General features: G+C 35.4%; 1 gene segment (V, D, J or C); it reads right to left on the reverse strand.

The window, feature by feature from the left end:
- Positions 1-623: 623 nt before the first annotated feature.
- Positions 624-2,677, reverse strand: LOC129347395 (Ig heavy chain V region 5A-like). The segment is given in 3 exon segments: positions 624-733; positions 2,309-2,503; positions 2,604-2,677. Coding segments are annotated over 3 exon segments (345 nt in total).
- Positions 2,678-3,142: the final 465 nt, after the last annotated feature.

Raw genomic sequence — 3,142 nt, forward strand, 5'->3', positions numbered from 1 at the left:
TTCTGGCTTTACCACTTCAAAGAAAGAGAAGCTGGAAAGGTGTTGTAATATGAATTAAATTAAATGAAAAAAAAATAATAGCAGTGTGTTGTTAAAATCATTCCTGGTCTGAGGGCTCCTCCTGTAGTGGCTTCATGCTACAAGGGTTCAGACACTTTTTACTATCTGCCTGTGAGACATTTAGCATTTAGGAGACAGTCACAACAGGCCAAGAAAAAAAATGTAGGGAGTGTTTGAAATGTTAGTTTCAGTATTATTTTATTGCATCATGATAATTCATTCAACAGTATTGCTTTTCAGACACTGCTGGACAGGTAGATACAAAAAGAACCCAATAAATTCAGACAGCATATACTGGAGACTGCATTTTTACTAAATGTTTGTTCAAGTTAAGAGGCAACAATTTGACAAGCAGCTTCAGTGACAAGAAATTGAATTTGTGATTAAAATTTATGTTTAGAAACAGTTATTTCTTAGATATGCCTTTAAAAAACAATTGAAATGTTACTGATTATTTTTTGAAAAAAAAGACGTTTATATATGAGAGAATTATCTAAACTGAGGATGTTTTTCATGTCTGATGAGGACTGTAGGTTTTTGTACAGCTGTTCAACAAACTTCAATCACCGTGACCCTCGAGCACAATAATAAACAGCAGAATCTTCAGTCTTCAGGCTGTTCATCTGCAGATACAGCTGCTCTTTGCTGTTGTCTCTGGAGATGGTGAACCTGCCTTGAACTGACTGAGAGTAATAGATGGTATCACTGTTATATCTGATATTAGCGATACATTCCAGTCCTTTACCAGGAGTCTGTCTGATCCAGTTCATCCAGTAGCTACTAAATGATATTCCAGATGTTGTACAGGTGAGTCTGTGGGACTCTCCAGGTCTTTTCACTGCTGGTTCAGACTCTGTTATGCTCCAACCTTCAGCACCACTCCAAACAAACACAGCAACCACCAACAGTGTGAGCTGTCTGTCAGCCATGTTCACAATGTGACTAATATGTCTTCAAGTCTGGAAATTTCCTTTAAATACACTGAATCCACATGAAAATGCTTCCATGAGGCTCCTCCTGCATCAGTCAAATCAGAGGGCAGGTCTATAAACAGCACAACATGAGATTCAACATCATTTCAACAACTCAGCAGCTAAAAAACATCTGTTTCCTCCATGACATGAGAGTAGCTTAAAGTTTTATTATTTCATTTATCATTTTTGATGTCTCATCCAGCAGATTTTGCTAAATATTTATTGATTTAATTGAGTTACACTGTAGCCTTTCGTTGATTTATGTCATGAAGACAAAATGTATTTAATTAATGAAGTCTTAAAAACTAAAATAAAGCAGAAAAATAACAAAAACAACAAATGTACTGAGTATATTTCATTAATAATCTGAAAACTGACAGCATGAAAACCTAAATGACTGCTTGAGTTGGTTTCACCTGGTTGAAGGACTGGATTCTTTAAGGCTTTCAAAGGTTTTAGTATTTAAACATAACTTCTGGACAAATCAGTTCATAATATTTTCCTGTTATTTTCCTCACAATGATCAGTTTTGAAGATGCCAGAGAACAGAAACAACAGTTGAGGACATTATTTTCTTTTTATTTTATTTTCTTTCCATGGATGTTGTAATGACACAATTTGTGGGATTCTTCTTCTTCTTCTTCTTCTTCTTCTTCTTCTTCTTCTTCTTCTTCTTCTTCTTCTTCTTCTTCTTCTTCTTCTTCTTATTATTTATTATTATTATTATTATTATTATTATTTTATCATTATTATCATTATTATTATATTATTATATTATGTTAGCCAATTCAATTTAATGAGCTTTACTAAATTTTGAACTTGTGCCTAATTTTTGGCTTTGAGATGTAAAATTTTAAACCTAACTTTGAATGTTTGAATCTCAGAACAACCAGTTTTGAGAAAATCAAAGCTCAGCTACCAGGATGCTAAAATATGGACTTTGCTGACATGAGGGGCTTATTAATGCTTTGTTTTCATCATTTTAATCTCAGTCCAGCTCAGTACTTTTGCATAAATACTGTGAGTCAAACAAAGAAGACACATTTTAAACTTTGAATGAAGAGTTTGAATCCATTCCTGGTCTGAGGGCTCCTCCTCTGGTGGCTTCATGTTACAGTGTTCAGGCTCTGAGGGGTTTTTGTTCAGGTCTACTGATCATTTGTGTCACTGTGTGTCTCTGGCACAGTAATACACAGCAGAGTCTTCAGGCTGCATATTCTGTCCATTCAGAGTCACTGTTTTGCTGGAAGAGTCTGTGGAAAGGCTGAATTTGCTTTTGAGTGAATCTTTGTAGTGTGTTGTAGATCCAGCTATCATTCCAATCCATTCCAGTCCTTTTCCTGCAGGTTGTCTGATCCAAGCTGTCCAGTAGCTACTAACAGAATAAGAGACCTGACAGGTGATGGAGAGACGTTGACCTGGCTGCACAGTCACAGATTCTGGCTGAGTCAACTGTTCACACTTCACACCTGTTGAAAAAAGAAAATGCATCGTGACAAATGATCAGTTTATATTGTAAAAGAAGAACTGCTGATGATGACAAATGTACAGATGTTCGAAGAGACTCACGTCCAGCTGCAAAGAGCAGAAACAGAGCAAACAGAAACATGGTTTATGGTGAACCTGTGCTGCTGTGAACTCCACTCTGCAGTCTGATGAGAAGTTTTTATAGCTGAGTAACAAAGGAGGCCACTGAGTTTGCATAGAATCCAACATATGAAGCATCAGTGTTGATTTAACTGGATCCAGTCCAAAGACTTCACTGTGAATCTGAAAACATGTCTTGAACACGTTTGCTTTATCTGATATTTAGATTTCACTCAGCTGTAATATTTTGAAACTGCAATCAGTGAAACAACTGATTTTTGCAAACAATAAATTTCTGGTGTTGCTGTAAACTGTTTTACCAAAATATCACATTTTGAAACCACACTTTTGACATATATGCTGTTCAACAGATTCAAAAGTATGAGTGAAATCTTTTTATTTTTTGTTTTTTAACAGCAGCATTTATGTATTCATGTAGTTATTTCATATTTTCTGTACTAAACCTATTGCTGCACATTGAGGTTAGCGGTCAGGATGATTTAAATGGTCTAAAAATTTTA

This window comes from Amphiprion ocellaris, chromosome 18 (genome assembly GCF_022539595.1).
Source record: "Amphiprion ocellaris isolate individual 3 ecotype Okinawa chromosome 18, ASM2253959v1, whole genome shotgun sequence".
Classification (NCBI taxonomy): Eukaryota; Metazoa; Chordata; class Actinopteri; family Pomacentridae; genus Amphiprion; species Amphiprion ocellaris.